The sequence below is a fragment of the Excalfactoria chinensis genome, chromosome 2, assembly GCF_039878825.1.
Source record: "Excalfactoria chinensis isolate bCotChi1 chromosome 2, bCotChi1.hap2, whole genome shotgun sequence".
Taxonomy (NCBI): domain Eukaryota; kingdom Metazoa; phylum Chordata; class Aves; order Galliformes; family Phasianidae; genus Excalfactoria; species Excalfactoria chinensis.
In genome coordinates this window covers 78926342-78952186 of record NC_092826.1, presented here as the reverse complement: position 1 = coordinate 78952186, position 25845 = coordinate 78926342, and the positions used below count along the sequence as shown (strand labels likewise).

Genomic DNA, 25845 nt, shown 5'->3' with positions numbered 1-25845 from the left:
TAAATCAGCATGTGAGGAGGAAGATTTTTTACATGTTTAAAAATTAAACAATTCTGTTCCGTTATAATCCTGGAAAGTAATTTTTCACTTTTTAATCTCCATCTTTACAAGAGATTTCAAATCGCTTCTGTCAGATGTTTTCCTTCTGTGGCCTGAATTATCCTGTGTAACCGTGCAGCTCATCTGTCCCCTGCCTGGCAGCAAATGTCTCCTGCTCACGGTGCTTCCTCCTTCTCCCCGTTCTTTCACAATGGTATTAATAGGCAGAACTCCTCTACTGTGTTATAGAATTCTAATATGTCCTATCTCAAGGTGATAGGATGGTTCCTATATCATTTGTGGATCGATGTAAAAGGGAATGGCACCAATTCCCGTGCTCTGAGCCTTTTTTTTCTCCTATATTTTTAACAGATGATTTTTCCACTTTTTGAAAATAGTTTTATTACCCACAAATACCTAAATGAGCAGCTGCCCGCTATACTTTAACTCTGGCAGAAACCGGGCAGCAACCCTAATGTGTTTTCCATCTCTGAAGTATTTTCCCAGAGTCCCTACGGTGGCTGATGGCTACGCAGCAGTTTGAGGCATCCAAGGAACTTATCCTGCAGCTCACGCGCAAGAACAGGATGAACACGGAAAGTGACATCAAAGGAGTGGTGCCTGGTGAGTAGAACAGGCATCCATGAATCTGTCTATTCAGATGAAATTCTTTTCTATAAGTTATTATCCAGATGCTTTTTTAACTTTGCTGGTACTCACTGTCAAGGGTCTCTGAAGTAGCTCACGTCAGTTTGGTTTTGTGCTTAAGCTTGGTAGTCATACCAAGGCCAGTGCTGTGATTTCTGTAGTAGCTGGCAGACCTGTGTTAATTATCTGGTTTGCATGTGAATTGCATATCTGAAGTTTCTTGGATCTACATCACACACAGCATGGCTGTATGATGTAAATGACATTTTCTTGGTAAAGTTCTGGAAAGCTCAAGGGTGTGGAGCAACCCCTGATCTCCATCCCTGTCTCTTGCAGATCTTCTGCAGGGTAGATGAAGGGACTTGGAGAAAATGTTCTTCAGAGGCAATGAAAGGTCTCACAGTTAGACTTGGAGATTCTCAACCAAGTCTAAAATTGGCCTTTCTCAGCTAGTTAGCTACTTGAGTTTGCTGACAAAGTGTGTTTTTAGGGGAAAAATAATTACTTGAGTTTCCTTGCAGGAAAACGATAAAGATGCAACTTGGTGCTAGAGGGATTTATTTAAGCTATTTCTAGTTCCAGTGTTACTGAAGGAGTGCTAAGTATCAAAATGGTTTTATGACTATTACTTTTGATTATTTTTTCAGTTTCATGGTAGAGCCACACTCCTGTTCAGGGAGGACTCCCACTCATGTGCAAAACGGTGTTATTGTACCTCTTAGTGGTATGGACTCTTCCTGCAAATGCAGTTAGATATTGTAGTTGTCAGCATGTTACCTTCTGAACACCTTCCTAAGTAATACAGAATGTGCTCAGTTCTGCCACTTTGCTGATGCTGGATTTTTTATTTATTTATTTATTTATTTATTTATTTATTTATTTTGTGATTTGTTTTATTCTCTGAAGTGGTTGGAAAACATTTTGCTTCAGTCCAGGCCTGTTGTGTTGCTGTTTAGTATTAGTGATAGTAGCCTTGTGTGGTGGAGTCACTCTGTCTGTTGTTGCATACAGTCTCTTCCAGCTAGAAACCCCAGTGTAATTCTACTCACCTATATCAGTCAAATTGGTGTACCCTGTGTAACAGATTGTTACTGGAGTTGTATGTATATATTTTGGCAGCTTCTAACAGTTCAGTAATAGAAAGAATTGGCATTGAAATGAGTGAAATATTTCTGGGATGGAAGAAAATGCAATTTTGAATTGTGGCCCAAGCAGTGAATGGGTATATTTTCCCTTCTGAAGAACTGTGCTGCTCCCATTGTTGGAGGAAAGCTTTTAATTCTTCCTTTGGTTGTGCTACATATAGTAGAAACCAACCTTCTGTAGCCTCTTCGTGCTGTAGAGTGGTGACCCATGTGTTAGATAGGAAAAAAAAAGAAAAACTCATTTGCTCTGTTTGAATCAATCCATGAGGTAAAAGCAGTTTGTCAGTGTTCTCCTAGAAGATGCCTCCAAAGAGAAGAATGAATTGTCATACTAGTGGTCGCACTGGGGTTGTGATAACAGCTTCTATGTCTGGAGACCAGCACAGACAGCTGATGGGCAGTGCTTAGCCTGCAAGGCAGTAGGCAAACAAATTAAAGCTGGACAAGAGATGTGGATTGGGGTTGAAAGCACTGTAAATTAACACTGCCCTCATCTTCTCAGTGACCTGAGTGGTGTCTCCCAGGGACCGGTGCTCTTTGACATGTTTATCAGTGATATAGATGATGGGATTGAGTGCACCCTCAGCAAAGTTTGCTGTTGACACCAAGCTGAGCAGTAAAGTTGATGCAACAGAAGCAAGGGATGCTATCCAGAGGGGCCTTGATAAACTTGAAAGGTAGGCCCATGTGAGCCTAATGAGATTCAACAAAGCCAAAGTGTAAAGTGTTACAATTGGGTCAGGGTAATCCCTGTTGTGAGGTGCTGGAACAAGTTGCTGTGGATGCCCCATCCGTGGAGGTGTTTAAGGCCAGCTTGAATGGGACCCTGAGCAACCTGATCTAGTAATTTTTCTAGCAACTGGCAACCCTGCCTGTGGCAGTGGGTTTGGAACTTAGTGATTCTTGAGGTCTTTCCCGATCCAAGCCATTCTGTGATTCTGTGACCTGCCCTAAGGATGTGAAGGCAATGTATGTTCTGAACTGCAAAACAAATGGAAGGTTGGCCCCTCAGCCAGGGCTTTGTTCTGGGGCAACTGGTACACCTTTTGATTTGGGCTATGTGAACAGTTTGCCATCTCAAGGAGGGCTGGTGGTTTATGCAGTTGTATTTTCTTCTTTAACACAAGAATAGTAGATGCACATACTAAATATCTCTGAAGTCTCAACATTTTACCAGTTGGCTCAACAGTTCACCTTCTGTTTTTTGCAAGGGAAGTTTGCATTCATTGTTGCAACAAACTAATTATTTTTACCCCGCTGCATTTTGAAATGTAACTTACAAAGCAGGCCTGTTTTGTTGAGAAATATTTCAGAACATCCCCAGAATGAAGCCATCTTCAGTCATGAGCAAATTAAATATTCTGATAATATTAATTTGGTAGAGGTTTTTCGCTGCCAGTTTCTTCTAAAACTTTCTCATCTCTTCTGTGTTCCACTGTGGAGAATGGAGATCAAGTGCAGTTTTCATTACAGCTTTACACTCCCGTTCTACACTTCACTGGTCCACCATGAACCCCTTGAGTACTGCATGTCATTTTGGGCTCCATAAAGCTATCAGAATATCCAAAGGAGGGCTGTGAAGATGGCAAAGGATGCTTTTTTTTTGCTCAACCCTAGCTGAAAACACAAACTAGAATGGTGCTGTGGACATAGTGTATATAGACATTACTATTTAAGGTAGAGCCATTCCATTCCATGGAAGAAGGCACAAAAATATTCTTGCAGCTTGGTGAAATAATACTGATGTAATTACAAAATTGTATGGTGGTGATAAGTATTGCGTGTGCGTACGAATGCTGGCTGCTGCTAGGAAAGATGTGGTTTTCAAGGGGTTTTTCTTTGAATTAAAAAAAAAATATACATATAACAGATCTCCTTATGTCTGAGTCAGTCTACTATTACAGTACTGTGTACGGACTGGGATGGATGAAGAGCCAGGTGTATTAGACAGAGGAAGAAAGGAAGTTCCCTAGGTCAGTGACACAGGGTAGCCTCATGTGATGCTGCTCCATACAAACCTGCTGGATGTGTTCCTTTACAAGATCCTGTTTCTTGGTTGTTTATTAGTGCCGAGCTTAAGTACCCCATGCAAGTCCCTGGGGTTAGTCAGGTACATTGTGGGAAATTCAGTTCAAACCATTGGAATAAAGGCAGCCTTCAAGTCTCACGGACAAAAGAGATTTCTGTGTTAAAGGAAACCAGCCAGCAAGCAGTGATTTCTGTTGCCCTCTTGAATATCCGATCAGTTTTCAGAAGGGGCTCCTTTTTTCCTGACAGTCCCTTCTTGTCTGCCAGTGGCAGCTGATGAAGTTTGTGCAGCTCCTTCAAGGCGTGCCATACAGGAAAAATAGTGAGCAACAAGAGTAAGACTGATGAATGTATGTCCTCTTTTGCTGGTTGAATATACAGAAATGGAAGGAGGTCACGCATGCACTGGCTATATGTATCCCTGTGAAGACAGTAATGACATGACAGCTACAGGATTTGAAGAGGGAGGGCGTAGAAGGGAGCACTGCACTCAGAATGTGCCTTGTGGTGCCACTGGGAAAAGCCAAATACGCTGTAAAATAAAACAAAATATAAAGAAGCAATCAGGTGGTGGTCAGCTTCTCTTAAAGCCTGACTGAACTTCAGTGGGAGCTTGGCATGGAGGGCTAGCAACCCTGTTGATCTCACTGCTCATGTGAACAGGGCATGAATGTGGAGCAAGGAGAGGAAACATAAAGAACCAATCAGAGGAGAAGAGCACTAAGAGGGACTGCTAACAGAGAGGAGAGGGAGTAGGAGGTTGAAAAGAGTTGTGGGGGAAAAGTATAAAGATAGTTGAAGGTGACCTCCATGAGCAAAGACAACAGGGACAGAGGGCATTAATGGCTGCAGAGGAAGGAAGAAGGAGAGCTAGGGCACAAAGACCAAAGAGGCTGTTACTACTTGCTTCCTCCTCTCTCCAGAACAAGTTGTCAAGCCCTAGGATGTAGTTTCAGCATTCTTCTCCTGTGAAACCCACTTCTAAAATGTGTGCCTCACTCCTCTGCTGCCCACCTTGCTTGAAGCTCCCTCCATAGCTCCAGCCACAGATAGCCGTAACACTTGTGTAGGTATCTGAAACATGATAGCCCAAGTACAGCTCCACACAATGACATTTGAGATATTCTTTTTTGTTTATTTTTGAATGCTGGTAAGGTTAGCAGAATGTAAATATTGGCAAGTCAGGCTCTCAGAAATGCAAAAAGTCAGGTTGCCTGGGCAACCCTTGCTTGGCCTCCTGTCATGAAGATAAGATGATACAGCCTTTAATAACGTGACTGCAACCTATTTTTTCACAGGACATAGGATGGAGGAATCAGTGCATAGGATGGACGATGCTGTGGGAATGAAGCTGTTGTCTGTTCCTCATTTGTTGCAGAATTTGGAAGGTGTGTAGTGAACGAGCCAGAGGGTTGCAGGAGGAAAGAGGGCAGTCCTGGGGGAATGGAGCTGAATAGCTCGTGAAGAGCTGTACTCATGTCTGTGTCCACCAGGGATGTTCGTGCACAGTGATGGAACATTCCCTGCAATTAAGCTTTTCCAGTTGTCACCAATCATTGTTTCTTCAGTGTGTGTCCCTATAGCATGTATTTCTGGGGCTTGGTTTGCAGAAAGGTAGTGTTTATTTCAGTACCTACAGTGAATATTGCATGCAGAGCAACCCAGAGCTCATATTTCTCAAGCTATAATCCTAAAATTACTGAGTGATTTTTTTTTCTCATTCTGGACATTATTTCTCTGCATTTCATCTCCCTGCATTGCAAAACTGGAATAATCTTACGAGAAAGCAGTGGGGGTGATTCCATTGATATTTATGAAGTACGGGAGTATTCTGACAGCACTGTGGGAATGTCTCTCGGGAAACCTACCATTTTGTATTCACTGTGAGGTCTGAATAATAAGGCAGAGGGGCGCAACTTGAATGAGAAAGGTAGAGAATGTCGTTAATAGCTCATTTGCTGACTGCAATGAACATTTTGGAAGAGGAAAGCAATGTGCGATCATCTAATTAAGTGCTGTATCATAATGTGTATGAGCGACTGAAAGTTGCAATGGAAACCTTGTGCCTGGCTTTTCCCACCTTTTTTTGAATGTAATTAGAAACACGGATTGAAACAGATTATTGCAGTCAGTCATTTGTGTTTGTAGTCAATGAGTTACACAGTTGCTTTGACTACCTGGGATTCCTCTTAAATGCTGTTAGCTTTTTTGTCCCATGCTTTTGTTGGAAAGCTATTCCCTAATCCGGATTGCTCTTACGCTTGGCTACATTTTAGCATTCAGTTCAAATATACTGTAGCTGTCCAGATTCTTTGTCTTTTTTCTGTTCCCATTTGCTCCTGTTCTGCAACTGTCTCTATCTTAATTTTCTTTTTCCCTTTTCCCACACTGTATTGGCAGACAGCTGGAGTTCTTCTCTATCTCCTCTCCTTTGATAAATAGGCTTACCAAGGCTTTAGTTTCTCAAATATTGATGACTAGAATTGTAAAAGAGCACCCATATTTCATTGTGTGGTTTGGAAATACTTTATAAATGCGGCATGTGGGTTCCATATAGTCAGAGCAGAAGCAGAGAGCCAGCGGCATTGCAGTCCTTGTTAAAAGCTCATATTCCAGCAGAAGCGCTTCTCTTGAATTGCTGAGTTGTATTTTGTATTTCCAACTTGCATCTGCCACACACGATCTCAGGTTCATCCACTTATCTCTGTTGTCCCATTTCTGTGCTGAACGGCTGATAGCGCCTCACTGTCATCAGCAGTCGTCATTGACACATCCCTAAGTTTTGTGCCGAACTCCCTACTGCGTTTATTAAATATCGTTTTTGTTTTTGAGAATGACAAGTCACCCCAGCAGTAATCTCCTCCATCCTGCTCTCATTTCCATTTTTGTGCCCCTTTTTGCTGCCTTTCCATCAGTCAGCCCTTTACCCAGCTCATACTTTTGCATGTGACTTGATAGCCTTCAATACTCCTCCAACATGAGGCTTTTAAAAAGTACGACATGCCGGGCTGCCAGTCCTTGAAGAGGACAGTGTGGCTGTGGGCAGGTTGCTCAGCTCTGCATTTCATCTTTCTGCCTCCTGCTGTTGAGCTCTGGGGACCGACGGAGCCTTTCTGTTATGCTTCCATAGCTCTTTTCATGTTCAAAACACTACTGACAGTAGCACTTAGCAGCCAGAAAAATGCAACAACTCTCCGTCACCATATGGCATTTGTCACCTTGGACATCCTTTTTCAGAGGTTTGCTTCAAGCTTTGTCCACTTTGCCTTTGCCAAGCAGTGCGGGGATGGGTGGCTTCATTTGAAGCCTTGAGAGATGCTTTACAGTTTTGAAAGCCGTGGTCCCGAGATGTAGTGAATCCCACGAGAATCCAGCAGCGCTGGGAGCTGGAAGCTGATGGGGTTCCCCTCCCTGTGAGACTGTCAGAATGTTCCAGTGAATAGCTTTAATTTCCACTGAGACGTGAAGAGCGAGCATGCTGACAGTTTTCCTACCGAGTCCTTGAATAGGAAGCCCGCAGTGTGTGTGGGCTCTGGAGTATGGGAAAGCTCATAATGGGCCTCTGGGAACGTGGGGGAAAATGTATTTTATTTTCCACACTCTCCTTTCTGGCGTATCAGTCAGAACCAAAATGTTTAATGCAAATTCCTTCTGAACTGATGACTTCGGTGCAAAATCAAAGGAAAGACTGGGGGAGGGGCAGTTGTTCTGCTGTAACTGGCAGAGCAATAGTTTGCTTCTATGTGACTTTAATGGACGTTGGCTCGACTTTTAAGATCATATCATTGACCCGTGGAGTTTAGACAGCCAAGGAGCTGCCAGGGCCGTGCTGCTGCTCTCCTGGTGGCCTATCACAGTCACATACCTGATTTGTTGCAATCTCAGTGATGTTTTGCCTCTTGTAAATGTTTGTGTGGGGGTAGATGAGTTAGGCTTGGGGTTGGTTTTTTTTGGTATATATAAAGGATGGAGGAAGCCATCGGAAAGATATATGATATTGGAGACTTGGGGAGAGCCAGTCATCTGAAGGAAGTGACTTGTGAGTAGATTTGGATTTTTTAAATATTGAAGAGATGGGGGGAAAATAAGTGGTAGAGTCCAAAGGCTCCGACAACATTACATGAAAGAATGGAAATAGCACTTGACTTAAGTATATATATATATACATATATATATATATATATCTTGTGTCCTCTTCATTTCATTTAATGAAGTTGCGGTTCAGCAAAGCACAGATTGACAATGAAAAATGACTTTGAGAATCACAAGCACCCAAACTGGGAAAGCCCAAAGAGCGTGGTGTTAGGGACAGTCTGCTGCTGACAGAGGAGGAAATGTTTTGCTTTGAGAGTCCAGATCTGGTCGTACTTAAACAGACGGAGAGAAAACCCTGGTGCCCACAAGAAGTCTGTACAGTGTGTATTGTGTGGATGGTGATTTTCATTGTTTCTCTTGAGCCAAGTTAGTAAACAGTCATCCTCTGTTCAGCTCTGCGAAACCTTGTGCTTTTTCTTCTGCTTTGCTTGACGTTTTCAGTACAAAAGGTTTAGCAAGGGCTCAGTTATAGACTTTAGAACACTGTCTTATCTGGCTGCTTTAGTTGTTCGGAATTATTATCTTCCCATTTAATCCTTTCCAGAATCTTGCTACAAAAATCATTTTGACCTTGCTCTGTGAGATTAAGTACCGCCATTTTTATTGCTTTCTTTGTTAAAATAGCCCCGATCCATTGCTGTGCCCGCTGGGTGCTCCTGTCTTGCAAATATTAATTTGGCCAATTTCCTCTTTTGCTCCAGCTCTGCTGTTATGATTCTGTGGGCCTCACGCTGCATAGATGCTGGGGAGAATGGATATTATCAGGTATAAGGAGACTAGTGCCATAATATCCTGCTTAAGTACGGTCATTAAGTACAATGAAATACCTCTCATTTTTTTTTCTCAGAAATATCCCACATAGTTAGAGCAGATAGGTGACCAGGAGTGACCTGTGAGCAGTGAACAGTGAGACTATTTGCATCCAAATAGTCTTTCTTTGCTTTATTATTTTTATGACACTGTTTTGCAGTAACAGCGGACAAATGCGTCTTTTGTTTTGGTTGTAAATTAGAGTTGGTCTATCTCATTTCTCCCCAGTGGTTTGCTTTTTATTTCTTTTTTCTCCTCCTCTCTCTCTCTGTCTTGCATCTCTTGAAGGGATTACTGTTCAGTGAGTAGAGCAGAGGCCAGGGCAGTGCAGTGTGGGCAGCTGAGGACACTGGGCTGATTGCCCATGCACAAAGGGAAAGGATGCAGGGTGCAAAACAGGGCTCTGCTGCTGCTGTGGAGCAGGCTGGAAAGCAGCAATACAAGTCTTTGCCCTAAAAAACAGTCATGGTTTGCACTCCTGGGATAGAGCGTTTTTTATTATTCTGTTTTATAGCTGTGGCTTCTGCTTGCAGCAGGCTTCATGCCCTCCTGGTCATCGCACTGCTATTATATCTTAGAATCATGGAATCATTCAGATTGGAAAAGACCTCTAAGGTCATCTCGTCCAACCACCAGGCCATCCCCACCGTGCCCACTAACCATGTCCCTCAGTGCCACATCCACACGTTTCTTAAATGCTTCCAGGGATGGTATCTCCAACTGCTTCCCATAGCTTGGGAACAGTGGTCCTGTTGCATCCTGGGTAGGAAAGAGTTCACTTTCAGTCTCTAGGCTGATGATATTTTGGAACTGAGCAGCATCCTTCATTTCATCCTACACCAAGGAGGGTATCAGATACTATATTTGAGAGGTTTGTGTGTTGTAGGATTGTAAATAGAAGTTGTTTTGCAGTTAGCTCAGTAGTTTAAGGACAAATCTGGTTCAACCATCAACCCATGCCCACCATGCCTACTAACCATACCCTTCAGTGCCACATCCACACATTTCCTGAACACCTCTAGGGATAGTGACTCCACCACCTCCCCGGGCAGCCCATTCCAGTGCTTTACCACTCTTTCTGAGAAGAAATTTGTCTAAATATCCAACCTGCACCTCTCTTGGTGCAACTTAAGGCCGTTAACTCTTGTCCTATCACTAATTACCTAACGATTTGGTTCATTTGTTTTCTTTCAGAGCTGGAAAAGGAGATCACTAGGAGATCGAAGAAAGTCTGCATAATCAAAGTGGTGGGAACCAGGAACCTGTGGAAAAACATTGTGGTACTGTGTGTGAACTCGTAAGTCCCATACTGTGTTTCTGTTTGAGTATTTTTGTGGTTGGTGACCTGAAAGAAATGATGGGGACTCTCCAGTGAGGGACCCTTAGCTTGAGTCTGATAAAGACCGTGGAAAAGCATGAGCTGTTGCAGAGAGCAGTTTTATACGACAGAGTGGAGGAAATGGTCGGTCATCTCAGACAGCAGCACCATGTGTCTTCCCAAGTATTACGCTGCAAGTGCATTGCCATCAGAACTGCTCTGACAGATCTCACACAGCTGCATGCTTATAGTTGCAAACTCTTCTGCTGGCATCCTGGAGGGGATTTTTGAAATCATTAACACCACGGGAGCACAAGCCTGAATTGTTTACATCTGATATAGCTGCGTTGCAGAGGAAGACATTGCTTACCAGCAAACACAAGCTTTGCTCCCTTGTACAGCAGTGCCCTTGATGTGGCCTCAGAAAGAAACTGCACGTGGACCAGTCTTAATGCAGAGAGGACAGCCCCTGAGAGGCATGCAGTTCTGCACTGGTTGCAGAGCCAACTCTCTTCTTTGGGCATTGCATTCCTCTTTGCCACTTCTCAGTATTTGGCCTGGTTCTGAACCAATGTCTTCTTCTTAGGCTGAGCAAGCGGATTGAACAGCCAGAGTTAGCTGTATGTGGAATTCTCCCTTTCACCCACACCCTTTCTAGTGACGCATGTTTGGAAATTCCCTAATCCAGAACTAGGGAGCCCACAGAGCAACTTAGAGCAATAGAGCATGGAGGCTGTTTGCCATCCAAATAGAGTGTGTAGCTGATGTGTGTTTAAGGAAATAGCTTGCAGGTTTGTCTTTATGAAGTGGGAAAAAGTAAATCTAAGTTCTGTTGATTCTGTTGCTTGGGTCTGCACTTGATTTTAGCAGCGTGGATGGGACATGGAGGAGGAACCTTTCTCAGGGAGTGGCGAGATACCAAGGGAGATAAATGTCATCAGTTTCAACAAGATAACTGAGTAATTCATGGGGAAGCAGACTGGGTAGCAGAGCACAGATGATGTGCTAATCTGGCTTATTGGTCATGGCCTAAATATCAACCTTAGCAAAGCATGTGTGCATGCACAGAAGAGGAGAAGATAGAAGCTGGTAAATGCTGCTTCTTTGTTAAAAAATGAGTTTGCTAATTAGTATTTCGCTTAGAGGAGGAGTTATCCAGATACCCAAAGCAGGTGACATTTCTGTATAATGGCAGGTAGCTGTGCTGCTGTTTGTTGTTGTGGGGAGGAGTGCGGTGCTGGGTGGGGTATTCTTGAACTGTGGTGTTGATTCACAAGGTTGCAAGAAAAATTCCCCAGGCTCCATGTAGTCACACACTCAGCAATTGTGTATTCCCCAGATGTTTCTATGCTTAAATTAATACCCGGTTTACACTGACAAGTGCTTCAAGTTCCTGACACTCGGGAGGATAGAGGTGCATCAGCATAATGCACCTGCCATTCATTTTTGGAGACCCAAGTCTGCAGCGCTGTGAGGCACTATGAATTTGACATGAGCTTACAGTAGGTTTGTCAGGTGTAGGTGCTGGGGCAGGAGGCCCTTCCCTGTGGGGGTACCGCTGCTGCCCTGGGGGCTGTTGAGTTGAGAGCATCGACCTCCTGCCAAAGCTGTGCTGCTACAGTGCAGTGTTGGCACCACACTGGAGTGGCATTAGGGCTTCTCACAATGATTTCTGTGCCTCCAGCCTCCCTGCTGGAAGGGAGCTTCCTTGTCTTCTTTTCTTTTTGCTTTCTAGCATTGAGGGGAAAGGACAGGAAGGAGTATGACAGAGCAACGAGACGTGGAATCATTGGCATTGTGAAAAGCCTTCTAAAAGGAGAGATGTTGCTCTAATGTGATATACATGTGTAGACTGAACTAGGGGTTGTTGTTTCATCATAGTAATAATCATTGCAGAACAATGAGTGACTTTGAAAGCTCATTTCTGAGGGGTTTTCAGTTGTAACAGGCTAACATGGGGGGTGAGATGCCATCCGTAGTATAATCCAGTGCTGTGGGCAGGAGGGGCTTTCTGGAAGAGGTGTTTGCATTGTGCTGTGTTCTGCCACCCAAGCACACAGGTTGCTCCATCACAGCAGTGCTGGTAGAGTGGCCATCAGCAGTTGGATATTGGAAACAGTGAGATGCTTGAGAGAGGAGTTCCAAAATGTGTTGGGAAAACCAGTCATAGAATCTTAGAATCACAGAATGTCTCAAGTTGGAAAGGACCATAAGGATCATTGAGTTGGAGCTAAGAGTCCTTACAAAATTTATCATATCCTGATCTTGAGCAAAAGCTGTACGAATGATGACAGTAGATTGCGAATCTCTTCTTGAATAAGGTTTCTTTTTTTAATTTCCTATTTTAATCATTTCTTCTTTTAATGACAGCACCTGGAGGATGAATTAGAGATGGGTCTTTTTGCAGTAGGTGTTGTATTCTCACAGCAGAATTGCTTCCCACGTGAATATGTTTCTGTGTTGAATTACATTGCAGTACATGGTGATGATCTCTCGCTGCCCTTTCCTGTTCCCTAGGCTGACTGGCTACGGCATTCACCACTGTTTTGCAAAAAGCATGATGGGGCACGAAGCGAAGATGACGATTACCCAGAACTTCTATGCAGACTACTATACCATGGCTGGGATTGCGCTGGCATCCTGCCTGGCCATGTGCCCTGTGGTTAGTTTCCTGGGGAGGAGAGGAGGGCTCCTGCTCTTCATGATCCTCACAGCCCTGGCATCGCTTCTGCAGCTGGGCCTTCTGAACTGTAAGTTGGAGATGAGCTTTCCGGGACCACAAGAGGCTGAGTGTGATACATAGGGGTAAAATGGCCATAGAGGTTGATGGCAGAGAGTCTGACAGCCACATAGCTGTTTGGGAACATGGCTGATTTCTGTGCCATATGATTCTGCTGATGGTGATTACAGAAATGTCACTTAGAGTATATTTAGGCTCCCTTTTATTTGTAGTACATCATTAGGTGCTCATAGGAGTCTCCTTTTCGATGTTTCCTTGCACTGTACAGGTACAGAGATTAACACTATCACAGTTAAGAATTCACTGTTGAATTTTGGATGAAGGTTCCTTGCTTTCCGTTTTTTTCCTACGGGAGGGGAGAATTGATTTTAAATTGTTCATGGAGTTGTTGGAAAATGTTATGCATTTTTTCATGCATTGATTCCTCCCCACCTCCAAAGATCTTTGGATAAGGGACCAGGGAAGGTTTCCATTGCCCCTCTCAGATTTGACATGCAGTACACCTGCTTAGCTTCAGTGGCTGAATTTATCTGAAGGTTTCTCCAAACGCCTGTTGCCTTAGATTCATTAAGAAGAGGAATTGTGTTCTGGATGAGTCCCAGTGGTAAAGCTTATTGAGTGTTGGTGCTGCTTCTAGTTCTGTCACGTGAAGACAAACAAAAAAAAACCATTTATTTCAGTGAAATGGGCTTTTGGGAAGGAACTGAGTAGGGGCTTGGGAAGGAAGAAACTTCCCACTTGGTGTGCTTTACAAATGGCCTCTATAAGAAGCAGGAGCTAAAGCAATAGGTGCATGTCTTCTGCCTACTCTGACCATCTTGCTACTTAGAAATAGTGTGTGGGTGGCAGAGAAGCAGAGCTGAGGAGCCCTACTTCTACTGTGGCATGTGTGTAAGGTCAACGTGTATATGTAGGTATGATTTCTTGAGGTGATGCATCTCGTCTAAGAGGTTGTTCCTTTCAAAAGCAAGAGATTCTGCCCTTCTTCTGGGGGCTGTTGGGAGACAGAGACGTGCCTCTGAACAAACTGGAATTGTGACAAACACGAGAACACTGGTTGTTGCTGTTTTCTACTTCTAAGTTTAGAAATGACTTCAGAACTTTAATGAGAGAGAGTTTTTACTTTGAGGATGGAAAGATTTTTATGTTTCCTTGTGTTGAGGGGGAGCCCTTGGCCAGCAAATGTTGCCCATATTTACAGACCATATTTCCTGAAAGTGTTGACCAAGTTAACCTTTAGTGAACACTCTATTTGTGGAAGTGAGAAGGGGGAACAGTGAATATCTTTCAGGACATTGAGGAGACTCCAGTGTTGCTCTCCACTTGGTACAGATGTTTACATTTCCTTTAAGTGCACGTACTGTGGTACTGTGCCCAACAGTGTCAGCTGAAAGGGGAGAAGCTCCCTGCCACATCTCGTTTGGAAATACTGTGACATGCAGATGCACACCGTGTGTGTGTGTGTATTCTCCCAGAACTCCAGGTTGTGGTGATAGTATCCAGCAGGGTCTCTACAATACATTCATCTTTCTTTTTAAGGGCATCAGATATTTGTGGAGGCTGCGGAGTTAATAAACGTAGTTGCTTTGTAGAGAGAAAGTGCACTGGAGCCGTTAAAATCTGGTTTCAGTTTTTTCAGCAACAAGGGCTGATGGTAGGAAGGAATGTCCTGTAAGAATTGCTAGAACCTTTTCCGTGATGGGTCTGTGTGGTTTTGTGAGCAAAGGCAGTGGTGCAGCTGCCCAGAGAAGCTGTGCTGCCCCATCTCTGGAAGCTCAAGGCCAGGTTGGACGGGCCCCTGGGCAGCCTGAGCTGGCAGGGAGCAGCCCTGCCCATAGCTAGGGGTTGGAGCTGGGTGGACTGTAAGGTCTTGTCCAACCCAAACCATTCTGTGACATGAAGTAGCTAATGTGTAAAAACAGCCACAGACCCTAAGTGCTTTCTGCTATGCTGACACTTACACTTTAGCAGATGCTCTGTTTCTGTAGGCTGTCCCTTCTTTCCTTCCCCCATTTCTTTGTGCAAAGTGGAGAGAGAGGCAGCCTTGAGCTTTGGAGCAGTTTGTCTCTTCCTGCTCTAGACCATACCCCACTTCTTCCCCAAAACTGCTGGAGAGAAGTAGCGACCCTACCAAGTATTAAATCTGCTGCAGCTATATGTAGTTTAGCATAATTTGGGTGTAATTAGCAAATGAAACGGGAATTGCAGAAAAGGGGAGAGGAGTGTATCCATCAGCAGCAGGCATTGTGGCTCATCCTGATCAATGCTTGCTCCAGACCCCAGGGTGCCCCTTGCATTGCTGCCGAGTGAGGAGGTCACTCACCACTTAGCGATGCTGACACTGAGAGCTTTGCTCCAAGCACAGCCTGCATTGGCCATCTCCTTGGGGCTGCAGGATGGGGGCAGTTCTCTACTCCCTCTTCATTAACAACAAAGAGGCCTTTGTGTTATCCCAGCAGTAATTCTGGGTCTCTTCAAAATGCGTTTCCTCTGTGGTTATTATCACCATTCCATTAGCATTTATTTGGCTGAAGCTGGCACGTCGCATCAGAGGGCATGCCAGTCCTGCTGTGGGACAGGGGGAGTGCGTGGGGCTGAGGGAGGCATGCGGGGCTTGTCTTGTCTTTTTTTACTCTGAATGAGTTGCATGAGTAACAGCAGTACATTCCTGTTTTCTCTCCCTCTCTTATTTTTATCATATTATAACTTCCGTGATCTTGGACACAGTGATTGGAAAATACAGTCAACTTCCAGACTCAGGTACGGTTTACATGCATGTCTGCAACGTGCAAGAAGCAATGCTGAAGTCTGTTCTGAGAAGGGGACTCAGACACTATTTCTCAGTCTGAAGTAATGTTGTGGCAATAGCATGGGCTACATAAAGTGCCCAAGAGCCTCACAGAGTCCCAGAGTGCAAGGTACTGCACTCACATCCCTGTCTGCCAGCAGGATTTGTCCTCTCCTGCAGACTTGTGGTACACGGCATAAAGGGTTCAGCCCTCAGCAGGCTGTGGGAATCACTGGATACACTGCAGAACTTGTGACCTGAGTACTCCCATATACTTTTTGCTCTCCCAAGAGCTGATATTTTCAGCAAGAATGTAAGTGGGTGGTTATCCATTGGATCCAACACAGTGGGTCAAGCTGAGTTGCAAATCTGCAGACCCATCACTTGCAGGGCATTGGCAGGTGGAATGGAAGTGGGAGCACATCTGTTTCCCTGCCCTGACGTCCCATGAGCCTCTCCAGCACCCAGGCCTGTGAGCTGTACCAGATGATGGCAACCTGATGAACACCGCCTGCATCCGCCTGTCTGTCAAATGTGGGAGGGAAATGTGTGTCTGGTGCCTAAAAGGCTGCCCAAATAGGTGGGGGTTTTTTTTGGTCTTTTACCTTTTTGTGGTGGCTGGGTATAAATAATGCAGAGATCACTGCCATTTTTGGCACAACATTACAATGTTTCTTCATCTGTGTTTATGTCTTGGATGCTTGGGAAAGGATTTTATAAATACCTGTCTTAAATTAGCATTACAGAAATGACTCAAATCCTTATTTGAGGGGAATGAGTAACGTAGACCTGTTTTCTTGTTTTCCTTCTTGGAGATGTGGCCTCCTTCTCTCTTTTCATGCTCATCCTTGTCTTGACAGGTATGAGTGACAGTGTCAAAGACAAGTTCTCTACCGCATTTTCCATTGTGGGGATGTTTTCTTCGCATGCTGTTGGAAGTCTCAGCGTATTCTTCTGTGCCGAAATCACACCCACAGTAATAAGGTGAGACAGCAGGGCCCCTCACCTTAAAGTGCAGGGAAGAAATTGAACTCATTTTCTTAATAATGGGCTGTGTAACTTAACACGTTGTTTGGGGGGGGATCTCCCATAATTGGAGAAAGTGCAGTAATTTCTGAGCCACTTTTTAATCGCTGCAGTCTGTCTGTCTAAGTGAATGCCTATCTGAGGACAGAGGGGCTTTGTTTCAGATGGCTCCACCTCATACCCTATCGTGGCGATTTTCAGCAGGCCAGTCATCACATGAAGTGCAGTTGTTTACAGCATGGTACGGTCTAAAGTACTTAGCTGAACCAGATCCTGTAGTTTTATACCATTTTCTTACTCTGCTTACCCTGCTGGATTTGTACAAGCAGTGTGAGCCCACAGTTGGATATAAGATAGATTGATACAAGTGGGCAAAGATGGACGTAGCTGCAGTCAGTTCCCTGCCTTCGTAGGGTGAGTTAATCCTACATTAGGAGTGGTTCACTGGAAAGGACTTGCTGCAGTATGCAGTGATCTGCAGTTTCACCTACAGCACCACTTAGTTCTGCCTTTACTACAGAATCATGCTCTGCCTCTTTACCATCTTTCTCTTTGGCCCCAGATCTATCTTAGCCAAGGCTCAATGTTTCTCTAAAGAGGAGTGCTCTCATGCTGGGCAGTAGTAGAACTCGGGCAGATGATCTCTGGAGAGCCTTCAGTAACTTGTCTTTGTATTGTGAGGCTTTTGTACCATGTTATTTATTCACCGTTATCTTTCCCGGCACAAAGTTTGTGCTTGTGTGTTCTGGATTGTGCTTTCAGCAATGCCACAGCGATTCCGGAGTCCACCCTGATTCCCATTGAATTTCATAGGAATGTAGGTCATACGGGTGGGAGGGAGAGGGGAGAGAGGAGGAGGAGATTCTGTGCTTCCCTCTTCCCCTCCAATTACACGGTTTTTCAGTAACTTTGTAAAAGCTTTATAACAAAACTGTCAGATTTGCCCATCCCCTCAGTCCACAGCCTGCTCTTCTAAGCTCTCTGACTTTGGGAGCGTATTTTACAGATAACATTATTCCCACAGGGAAGGGCAATGTGAGTGGCGAGCAGATTGCACAGCAGCCCAAAACACTAGCAGCTATTTATTTACGTGCCTGTCAGTTTGGTCTCTTTATGCCTCTTTAATTTTCTTCTCATCTCTGTTTGAAAGGCCTGCAGATAAGGAATTGGCTGAGTCCACTAGAAGGGGATCTGCCAAGTGGGGTCAGATATGCAGTGTGAACCTAGCAAGCTTTTTCCTTAAACCGCTCGTGTTGTAACGGAGAGGGGAACAAATTCCTGTCTGGGAACCAAAGTTGTGCTTCCCCTGGCTCTACTGGGTGACACCAGCCGAGTGACAACAGCTGGATGTGCCTCAGGGTCCCCGTTTATAAATAGGGATGATGATACTCTGCAGCGCTTTGCAGTCCTACCATTGCAAACCTGTTGATGACATCAGCTCGGGGCTGTAATTATGTTGTGGCTCTCAGGACAGTCTGTAAACATGTCTCAGTAGGAAGTACAGTTAAGCTGTCTGTGCCTTGCACTGCAGTGGGCTCTGGCCTCGTTGCCTGTTTTCCAGAATACCACCTCCCTTAGTGTTTCAGAGCATCATACTGGGCTTTTGGTTGAACCTTGAGGAGCCTTAAGAGAAGTAGTGAGAGAACTGGAGCTGTCTCTGAGGTTTCCCTTAGCAGGTGGTTTATTTGTACCACGGACTTACAGCTACTGAATGTGAGCATCAAGTAGAGCTGGTAATCCATCTCCAGTAAGCTTGATGAGAATACCATTGTGGGTTGCACAGCTCCTCAGTAGGAATGGGCTGAGGAAAGCATGGTGTCCTCTCCCTGTCCTCTGTGTTCTCAGTCACTAACAAGTGGGAAAAGAGGCCTGGACTGGGAGTTCTTTTGGTGCCCTGCTGTTAACTGGGACCTGGACCAGGCTGGTCTTTGCAAAGGCATCAGGGCCATGGGTGTCCAAACTCTGGCCTGGAGCTCAGGCTCCAGCAGGGCTGTTTGTGTAAGAGGAAGGCTGGCAAAAGCCACAGGAGCATTCGGGGGATGATTTCAGAAGCAGCTGAACAGACGGGATAAAGTCCTAATAAGCAGTTGGTTCTGAGGACAAATGGCCAACCCAAGATAGGATGACAGTGCACTGTGCTAAGCTGAGAAGGGCAAGTCCTTCCTGTCAGGCTCAGCCGGGCTGAGGCCAAGAGCCCTGGGGAGGATGTTGTGCTGCTTTCTGATGGGCACTACAGCCCCCAGGGGCCTGCACTGGGCAGCTGTTTCAGGCACAGGCCCCTTCAGGACAGGGCAGGTCTGCCAGGCCACCTGCTCACTGCTGTGCAGCAACATGAGCTCTGTCTGCTCCCTAGTGGTGGCACTGCTTCCCTGTTCTCAGAGCTTTCTGCTTTTTTGCTTTTCTTCCCCCCTCCCATTTTCATATTTGCAGCATAGTCAGACATGAAAAAACTAAGCACACCAATGTATACTTTCAGTCCTTCTCCTGCCAGTTTCTGAGGGCAGGATAAAGTAACGCTTGCTCTAATTACTGACACAACGTGGAAAAACTGTATATTTCCTGACTCCAAATGTGAAGCTGCTTGCCCTGTAGTGACAGAGCTGCCTTTGTTGCCTTTTTCTGCTTCTTTTCAGCCTCTCCAATGTCCTTCCGCAGCTGCTTTTAAGGCTCCCGTTAGGTCCCCTGACTCGCTGGGATGCAGTGTAGCTGCAGCAAGTGCTGATGTGAGCGAGCCAACTTGGAGAGCGGCTCACCATGTGTTCGGGAGGGAAGTTCTGCACAGCACCCATGTGAGCCTATTAATGAAGCTGCAGGGAGGCCGCTTGCACAAGGGGCGCATTCAGCGAGGTTTCTAAATTGCCATCGGAAAGCTGGCAAGGTTTTAATTAGGGCTTTGGCAGTATTTGGGGAAAATTCACTCCTATCTGTGTAAAGAGCTTCACCAAGTCGGGAGAAGCAGAAGGTACCTAAAGGAATTTTTAGAGAGAGAGTTTATTAAAACCTGCACATCTCTGCCACTGGGCCTGACCTCCCTCTGCAGGAGAGGGCGCCTTGGGAAGGGCACGCTGCAGCTCTGTGGGATGCAGCTAAAGGGAGCCGCTTTGGGTTACAGCCAGGAGGTCGTGGTGTTCCTGCCACAGAAACAGGTCTGCCCATGTCCATAGTGTCAGCAGGCGGGGTGGGACAGCCTCAGCCACGTGGCTGGATGTGCACGGGGCTTGGAGAGGCTTCAGGGAAGGTAAGGCATTGCCAGAGGGGCTGCTTGCATAACCCAGAGTCAAAATGGCATGGAATGCAGCTGGTACAAACATTTCCTTTCTTGTGATGGGGTGACAGGAGAGGCTGGTTTCACACTTCAGCTTTGAGCTTTACTGCATTTTCACTCTTTTTCAGTGCTTGCATGTATGATCTCAGTACTCCGGCATGTTGCTGTAATAAATAAGCATTTGTGCCATATTCTATGAAGTTCCCCATTTATAATGTAAGCATTTACCTGAATTCACCTTTTTGTCACCCCTTGTTGCACAGCATGCAAATACATGAGGAAAGCAAGAGCAAGGTGAGGCGCCTCCCTCATGGCAAGTTAGGAAGAGATCTCAGAAATGAATCCCAGAATTCTTGGCTTATTCTCCTCTTTCAGCCACTTGCTGTGTTATCTTTTATTTTTTTCTTTCTTTCTTTCTTTCTGAAAATGATTCATGTTGTACAACGCCGGTGCATGTAGAGGTTCCAGCCCCAACACATTTTATAGGGAAAATATTTCAGTGCTCATACAGCAGAATGAGGCAATAGTCTGTGAAGCCTCATCTCCTGCCTCCACTGTCCATTGCTGCCAGGTACTTCAGGGACAGCCGAAATAGACTTCTGCACCTACCACTTCAGGTGTGTCTTGTGTAAGCAGGATGCTAAGCACAATCTGGTTTGCCCTTGCTAAATACAGGAGCACTTGGAATATGTTAGAGGGCTATACTCGCACAGTACAGCTGCTCTTCTCCTTGTGTAGGTACAGTTACGTGGGTGTGGAAAGATACTTGAGTAAGTATGGTTATTTCTCCCCATAGCAGCAGATAGGCAGTAATCATCTACAGCAGCAAAGCAACACAGCTTTTTTTTCCACACAGCACAGAAGCTGTGAGCAAACAGCTTTGTCTCAGAGATTTCAGAGTCCATGTGCCCAAGTTGCTTGCCCAGTAAGACAGCATTGAGTCTCAAGTCAAAGGGGTGTTCAGGTGCTTTTCCAGCACAGTCGTGCGAGGTTGGGCTCTCACCTCTGCTATATTTGCAGGGGTGGAGGGCTGGGACTGGTCCTGGCCAGTGCAGGTTTTGGCCGCCTGACTGCCCCCATCATGGAGCTGCACAACCAGAAAGGCTACTTCCTGCACCACGTCATCTTTGCCTGCTGTACGCTCATCTGCATCATCTGCATCCTGCTGCTGCCGGAGAGCAAGAACCAGAACCTGCCTGAGAACATCCCAGACGGGGAGCACTACACCAGGCAGCCCCTCCTGCCTCACAAGAAGGGCGAGCAGCCCCTGCTCCTCACAAACTCTGAACTCAAGGACTACTCGGGCCTTCACGACTCAGCAACTGTGAGCGATGGCATCTCGGAGAACACCACTGCCAACGGGATGAAGTCTATGTAACTGGGTGGATTTTCTCCTTTTTCTTCTTGGTTTTTGTTTCTTTGGTGGGTTTTTTGTTGTATTGTTTTGGTTTTGTTTTCCGTTCTTCCCTTCCTTTTGTATTTTATTTGATGCTGTTGTGCAGGAGGAACAGCACTTTGGGCAAAGGTGTTTTGCACAGGTTTTACGAACCAGCAACAGAGCAGATGCAAACTTGGGGGAATTCAACTCTGTTGCTAAAGCAACTTGTAGGAATCATCAGCTGTTGTGCGGATCACTCTTGAAAAATCATGGGGGAAAATACTCCTCTGAGAAAGGACCTGGCTGGAGGTAGCCCTTCAGAACTCTTTTTTTCCTGCCATTAAATATGTATATTTATTTTGATTTATTCTCAAGAAGCACTTTATTTCCTTTTCCTTTCATAGATCACAAAAATGAAGCCATCTTATTATAAGAGGTGCAGCCATTCCAAGAAAGAAACCATGGGTGGAGGGCGGGGGGGGGGAGGAGTGGGGAGGTTGTTTTTTGTTTTCTTTTTGTGTTCCTTTAAAGGAAGGAGGTATCACTGCAAAGTTGAACCTTGACTTGTGCAACATTCTTCTGCCTGTCTAGAAAGGCAAAGCGCCCCGGTTGCCTGCTGTGTTTGTATACACCAAAAAAAAAAGAACAAAAAAAGAAGAAGAAACAAAGCAAAACCTGTTGTGACTCAAATTCTGACTGCATTTTAGGCAGCTTATGGTTCTTTTTTATAGCCCGTGTGCATTGAAAAGTTACTTTCTAAATTAGTACGGGTTTTTTTTTTTTTCACCAAACGCATCGAAGAAAATCCTACCCAAACAAGCTGGTTTTTCAGTGAGAATCAGCCTTATGCATTTTAAGAGTCGGTTAACCTATTTTAGACTGTTCCTGCTGGTGTTTAGTACTAATGTAGATGTAAATGATTTTGACCGATGATGCAAAAAATCAGTTTTGCCAAGAATGGCTTTATTACTGGGAGGTCCTGAACCTACAGCTGACATCTCCAGAAGACCACGGACCAGCAGTAACAAAAAGTAAGGAGCATTGGCTACAGTTTGTACTTTTATTTCCCAAGGCAGCGTGGCTGCCTTTGCCAGTCCTGGGAAATGAGAGTCCTGGCATTGCCCTGCCTGCGTTTAGAACCAGGGGTTTTGCTACCAATTTAAGTGGACAAAATGTTTAAGTGACTATCAGAAAGGAAGGAATTGATAGCCTGGGAATGATTTATTGTCTGCTGTTGGCCGTCTTTGGACTTTCTGAAATGATTTCTGGTTCTGACCCGTGAATACACGGTGAGCTCACCTGTACTTCCCCCCTTTCCCAATTGCTTTTGTCAGATTTTCTTTCAGGAAAAAAAGAAAACAAACAAACAAAAAAAATTAAATGGGGTCAGTCCCACTCTGCTACTCCAAGGAAGGTGAATATCCAATTTGTCACGTACTGTATGGATAGCACTTTGATCACGGCCACTTGACATCCTTCCTCTGGACTCCAAGCCAACTACTTGCATTGGCCATCAGCTATTGGTTCTCACTGTGTGATGACTGTGAGGACCCAGTTCAGTGCGAGAACACTGTAAACAAACAGCTTTCTTGCATTGTAATTAAGCTCTCTCCTCTCCCTCCCTCTTTTCCACTCAGGCCATCCATTTGTGATTGCGCAGTAGTGCAGACGTTTGAACAAACAGAGCAGCAGGATGTCGATGTTGTATTGCGTGTCCATATGATTGCCACTTTGTTTGATGTACATCTTGCGTTTGCGAGCATGGAAAGCGCTTGTTTGCGCTTTCCTCCTCTACCTGCCCTCCCCTTCCTCCTTTGCTGTATATAAATTGTCTACTAACTACTGAACGTAACAATTTCCATCCTCCACTAGGCTGCTGATGTCCTCTTCCAGTCCCCAGTATATCAGAGAGGTGCTGCCACGGCAGGCACTGAGGTACACAGCACAGCTCAGATACTGCCGAGCAGGAGGACAGGTAGACCCGCGGGAACGACAGAGTTTGTCGTGTTGAGTATAACAATGTTGTCCTTAAGCTACTAATGTTTGTACAGAGGATGTGGACATTTGGGTTCTTCCTGAGCCCGGTACGAAACACTGGACCAGTTGATGCTAATTTTGCCCACAATTACACTACTGTTTTTTCATCTGTGCTAGACTTGCTGTGATGGCGAGAGCCTGATCTTCCTTACACCAAAGTTTTACTGCCCAGTTTGAGAGTGGCCATTTCCCTTTCTGTTCTGTGCTGACTTCCATGATCTGTGCTCACCTAAAGAAAACCCAAGGCCTTTCGAGTCCATGCGGTATCCACGTGCCAAACTTGTGCAATACCTCTCGCCTTCAACTTAAGACGTTTGTGGAAAGCCACACGCACTGGGGGGAAGAAGTGAGTTCACAAGGGAAATTGACGAGGCAGAACAAGTTTGAAGGGAACAGAAAAGGTCTTTGTGCGTGTGTACTCAAGCTGCGGTACGGCTCTTGGAGCCCATTCACACAGCTGGCTGCTTGCAGCACCGTCAGCGGTCCCAGTATGCTCACAGCTGGTGTCCACAGCGCTTTATCGTTTCCTATTGTGGTGTTTGCTCTCTGAGGACAGGCAGGCCCAGGGAAGAGAATGCTTGTTTAAAAGTATCAACGTTGATGTAATGAACACGAGGTGACAGGAATATTTGGCGCTTTTTGTTGTCGTTAATTCTTTAAAAAGTCACATGAATTACTGCAGGCTTTTTTGTTGTTTGTTTCCCTGTAAACAGATACTTGGTACTGATCTGCAGTGTGGGGAGTCACAACTTCTCAGGCCAGTTTGGCCCTCCACCTCCGTTGTGATAGTAAAACACAGAATCGGTAGCTTGTTTTGCACCTTCTGAAAAGATGAACAATTATGTGTGTTTTCTTCTGTTCATGTTTCCTTCTCCCCACGCTCGCATAGCTGGAAAGCTTTTCTTGAGCTTCTCTGGTGTGGGAGAGCTCAGAGGAGCAGTCGGGTGCCGCAGGCAGACACTCAATGCCTTGTTGCTTGGCCATCGGCTCGTCCATCCGCTCCTCTGCAGTCATGGCCAGGAGTTGCTCTTCTGCAACGGCCGTTTCTAGCCACCACAGTGCAAGAAGCGCTCCAAGTTGTCCTGTCCACATCAGTCTTTTTCTGTGAGCCTTCGGCAACCTCTCAGCCCGTCCATGGATTTTTTTCTTTTGGCTTACCAGTCAAGGGCTTTCTTCTTTCTTTCTCGTTTTAAAGAAAAATGTGAAAGTGACGTTATGCTTGATCTTGGTTGTCTTTCCTTTTAAGGTTTCTGTAATGCTTGTGCTGCCCGATGCACTACAGACAGATACAGACAGCATGAAGAAAGCTGCCATCTGTTTGGAGGTGTTTTTGGCACCTGTGAGAGGGTTCTGTCTGATGTACCCTGCAGTTTTGGTGAGCACGTTTGTTGTACGGTTGTTGGTTTTGGTTTTTTTTTATCATTATTATTATTTTTAATGGAAGTACTTTGCTTAACTGTTGCCACTTCCTGGAGCCAAACACTAAAGGTCACCAAATTGGAAGCAGAAGTGCCATTAAATGAACTCTGTGAATGTCAAGTCAAGTTGCGCCTGTAGCTGGCACATAAGACAACACTATTTAAAGTGAGGGATCATCTCCCCCACTGTAACTTTTTTTTTTTTTTTTTAAGACAAATGACAAACCTCATTTTAAATGTATTGTGTACAATGTTTTGGGAAAGGAGTAACAGTGTGTTATGTCTATGGGTGAGACTTCCCTCCCCATTGCGGTTTCTGATGAAATTTTAAAGAACTGTGTTAACTGTATGTTTTGATCATGAATAGTCTGGTGGTGCTTCCTCATAGCACAAGCTTAAATCGAGTACTGAAAACAGTCTTACAAGCTAAATGTCTGCATGATGTTACATCCGTTGTACCTACTGAGAAACTTTGTATGTAAATGTACAGAATAAAAAGATGTCGTCTCATCGGTTTGCTTTCTGTGGTCTGTCTCCCTCACTGTGAGTTCGGGTGAACCCTCCTCTACAAACAGAATGAAACGATTTCAGTTCGGGCTAATTAAATCTGCACATTGATTTGCAACTAATTACCCTCTGCATTCAGTCACTGAAGCCTGGGCTGTATAAATTAAAATCCTCTCCAACAGCTGCTTTTGCTGCTGTGATCTTGAGCTGCAGCCAACTGCTGGTGGCTGTGCCTACCAGGTAAGAACATGCCCAGTGCTCCCACATGGAATGTACGATGCCAATGGCAGGTCTGCAGCCATGGACATTACAACTCCTTCAGACAACTGGAGACTGGCTGTAATCCAGCATCACGCACCAACCTCTGGTGAACCTGGGATTTTTTGTTTGCATCAGAAGTTTGAGTCAGCTTGCAATAAAAAAAAGAAAAATACTACATTTGCTCATCAGGTTGCTGTGCTCAATGTTCCTGAAACTGCTGTGAAGAACAGGTACTGCTCAATAGCACGGCACGTATTGACAGCCACAAACAGTCATTACACCATTGGCTCTGTGGTGTTTTGGAGTTCGGGGGTTTTTTATTTCCCAGTTAATTTTTAGCTG

The 25845-nt window shown here is 45.1% G+C and overlaps 1 protein-coding gene across 3 annotated transcripts in view; it reads left to right on the top strand.

The window, feature by feature from the left end:
• The window catches only part of SLC22A23 (solute carrier family 22 member 23), a 94760-nt gene extending 69515 nt beyond the window's left edge, over positions 1–25245 (top strand). Inside the window, exons 5-11 of one of the 3 annotated variants that reach the window (XM_072328383.1) lie at positions 536–663; positions 5159–5248; positions 9960–10062; positions 12601–12833; positions 15551–15583; positions 16472–16595; positions 20923–25245. In XM_072328383.1, the coding sequence (XP_072184484.1) occupies positions 536–663; positions 5159–5248; positions 9960–10062; positions 12601–12833; positions 15551–15583; positions 16472–16595; positions 20923–21280 (1069 nt within the window). In that variant the 3' untranslated portion in view covers positions 21281–25245. Of the gene's footprint in view, positions 1–535; positions 664–5158; positions 5249–8656; positions 8686–9959; positions 10063–12600; positions 12834–15550; positions 15584–16471; positions 16596–20922 lie in introns of those variants that run through there. The other 2 variants (XM_072328384.1, XM_072328385.1) reach the window with 2 other exon arrangements.
• Positions 25246–25845: the final 600 nt, after the last annotated feature.